This window comes from Hibiscus syriacus, unplaced genomic scaffold (genome assembly GCF_006381635.1).
Source record: "Hibiscus syriacus cultivar Baekdansim isolate YM2019G1 unplaced genomic scaffold, ASM638163v2 tig00109957_pilon, whole genome shotgun sequence".
NCBI lineage: Eukaryota > Viridiplantae > Streptophyta > Magnoliopsida > Malvales > Malvaceae > Hibiscus > Hibiscus syriacus.
In genome coordinates this window covers 879,048-882,540 of record NW_024062539.1, presented here as the reverse complement: position 1 = coordinate 882,540, position 3,493 = coordinate 879,048, and the positions used below count along the sequence as shown (strand labels likewise).

General features: G+C 32.1%; 1 protein-coding gene across 1 annotated transcript; it reads right to left on the bottom strand.

Moving 5' to 3' along the window:
* Positions 1-451: 451 nt before the first annotated feature.
* Positions 452-3,086, bottom strand: LOC120211064 (uncharacterized protein At5g01610-like). Its single transcript, XM_039209685.1, has 3 exons — positions 2,942-3,086; positions 1,869-1,923; positions 452-822 (listed from the first exon to the last, which is right to left on the bottom strand). Exons 1-3 carry the CDS (start codon positions 3,026-3,028, stop codon positions 452-454), a joined length of 513 nt encoding a protein of 170 aa, XP_039065616.1. The 5' UTR covers positions 3,029-3,086.
* Positions 3,087-3,493: the final 407 nt, after the last annotated feature.

The following is a 3,493-nucleotide window of genomic DNA, read 5'->3' as shown; positions in this document are numbered from 1 at the left end:
GAATTGAATGGTATCCCATTCATTCTCTCAAAAAAGAAAAAAGAAGGGATTTCAAGTATATGGCTCCACAACAAAATTTGATAACAGTTCCTTTCACCGAAATCTTGGCAATTTAACATGCATAATTATATATAATCTGCCTATTCAAGCTCTAAAGCACCTTCCATCCATTATATAACATGTCAATACTCAAGGTTCAACCTCAACCTAGGGTTTATTCTTTATTATTTTTGAAAAGCATGGTAGAGAATTTTTGTTGACTTCAAAAAAGTAATTTGAAAAGCAATGAGGAACATGACCTTAATGTGGCAATTCAACAGAAATAACATGAACACGGCATTTACAAACCTTCAAAGTAGAACGGAGTGATCACTTAGCACAAAGGCTGGGAGGCAATGAGAGGAGTTATAGTGTAACAAAGTGGTGTTTCCCATAGGCATAGTTAACAAGTCTAGAACTTATCAACACCTATACCATCCCTGGAAACCTCGTACGCATCTCTGCTCCTGGTTTTGGTTATTCCAGCAGTGACATACAGCTTCGATCCATCAGATGCGATGGCAGATACTTTTATCCATATGATCACCTTCGTCTTCATACCCTCTATTTCTGTTAGCTTCCCTTTCTCCAAATTCCCACTCACTTCGGTGAAGAAGCGCAGCACGGATGAGTCCTTGTATCCCACTTCACATATTGTCGGGATGAAGACCGTAAGCTTCCCCGTCTTTTCATCGAATTCGTAGTTGGTGGCATCGCGAGGGAAGACACCTGTCGGCAGCTCATACTCTTTTAACAGCTCCGGCAATGGCTTTTGTATTGTCCCTGAAAAAGACAAAATGTCCGTGACCATGACAATCTTTGGGGCCAAACTTATGGGAGATGCACTACATTCCACTGCACGTCTTGATGCTCAAATAGAGAGTAAAGGTGGTCTTCAAATCCCATGACCTTAATTTAAACACAATTTTAGAGGTTGATGTACTTTTAGCTAATGAATAATGCCGTCAAGATGTGAACTTTGGTTCTCAAGTCTTAGCTTCATTTGTTGCTAAAATTCCCTGGAAGACCCGGTACTTGGACTTAATTACCTCATTATCTAAAGCTAAACACATTCTTTAAAGCACAACAATAGGAGGGACATAAGATTTTACGTTATGGGAGAGCTTTTAAAATTTTAAGAAGAAAAAACATATTATCAATAAAAAATACAAAAAATATTTAAATTATATGAAAATTTAAATTTTTAGAGGGATGATTGTCCCATTAGCCTCCCTCCTAGGGGTGTTTATTTTTCGGTTTTAACAGAATTAACCGACCGAACTGAATTGGTTCGATTAAAACAGTTGGTCACCAAATTAATTCGGTAGGAGAATAGTTAATATTTTTTTTCAGTATTTAGCTAACAATTAATTTGATTTGAAATAGGTTAATTAATCGAATTAACCAAAAATATTAAATATCAAATATATTATATATATTAGATACATATTTTAAGTTCAAATCTATTAAGAATTAAGACTTAATTATTTTTTAACCACACTAAACCTATTAAATTATTAAGACCTAATTAATTTTTAACTCAAATAAAAAAACTCTATTAACTTTAAATTAATCTAATTAAAATTCAATTAATTCAGACATCGACCGAATTAACCGAATTTTACTCGGTTCGATTCATATTTTTTTAAAAATCGATTCAATTATTTTTTTTTTAAAATTTCGTTAATTCAGTTAACGAAAATTCGGTTCAATCGGTAACCAAATTAACCGAATGAACAACCCTACTCCCTCATCCATCCCTACAAGCAGTGAACTGCACATCTCTACATATATGTATGTTTCAAAATTCAGTATGGATAAAGACAAACCTTTGATTTTATTAACCAGCCATTTGGTTCCTCCTTCGATAGTGTTTGAGATTTGCTGATTATAAGGAGGAAACCGATATATGTCAGTATGAAGTTAATAAACAAACGAATGCACAACTCAAGGGCTACCCATTATGAATTCAATGAAGATTGTATTATATATATATCTGACAAAAGAAAATAACTGTTGAAAAAAAAAACCTAGTGTTAACGTCTGTTTGTAATAGATGCTGCTTTATTATTAAAGCAGATCTATTGCCGTTTCTAATTCATTGATGAGGCGCTGTTATTTTTCACTTTAAAAATAATTGATTATGCTCAACTACGTTTTTGGTCAGTTAACTTTGTATATCTTTTAGATCACTCAACTTTATTTTCTTTATTTTTTATCAAACTATTTAGTTTTTTCTTTTTTATCACTCAATTATTAAATATTTAATATCTTTTTTTTTGTAATTTTCTGTGAAACACCCTGAAACATTTTTCTTACTCTCAAATTTTCAGACTTGATGCTAGATTATTTTTCTTTAAAAAATCTAAATAATTTAACAATTAAGGAGGAGAAAAACAATATATTTCGGTTCAACATTGAATAGAGACAATGAAGATTGCGAATCAAACTATGAAAACATTAGCTTAACTTTATACAATGAAATACCTAAAATACAATATTTTAGTACTATCTTTACACAATTAAAGGTTGGTGGGTGAAAAACAAGACGAATTTCAAAAGAGTTCTTTTGATCAAATCAATTTTTTTAAAAGTTATATGAGTAATAAAAATATAATAAAAGTTGGAAGACTAAATACATAATTTACCCTTGAAATTATAATAACCAACAGCTAATTAGGTTAATGTTAAAGTTAAAAATGAAAATTAAATGCAGATTGCCCAGCATTTATTTTTAATCATTCCTAGGATTAAATTTTCCAGGGGAGGGGACTTGTCTTTGCTTATTACATTGAACAAATATGAAAATGAAAGAATTATAGCTAGCAGGGAGGAAGTTGACCAAAATGAAGATGAAAATAATTGAAGAGGAGGCAAGGAAACGAAGAAAAGAAAAGCATACTTCGATTTCGTTGCCGACGGAATCGAGTTGCTTCTCGGCCTTATGGCCGACCCAGTAGGTGCCCACCTTGTTCAACATCTGATCCATTTCCCTAATCTCAATCCTTTGATTATCTCTTCTCTTATTAGTTTTTGCTGCCTTTCAATCTTTGTTTTCGGATTTGGAATTGGAACGCATTACGTGATAATATCGAGGCCCTTGCTCCCTCTTTTTCTGTTTTCTTACGTATATAAAAAAAGTAATTTGTTGCATCTTTTTTCGGTTGTTTGCCTTTGTATTGTCTTATTTTAGATTTTAATCTACCTAAATCTATAACCCCACAGTTTTTTTATACTCTAAATATCTCTTAATTAAATTTCTTATAAGTTAACGACAATAAATTTATTTTATCGACCGGTGGTGATTCAGTCCCTTTAATCTTTGTGAAGAGTTACGGTTTATAAAAGAACCTCTGTTGGTTAACTATTTTCTTGTAAGAAAGCGGATGTTGAGAACTTATGGAGAAAAAGAAGAAGCTCCCTCTTCATCTATAGTTAAGAGGGATTTATAGTG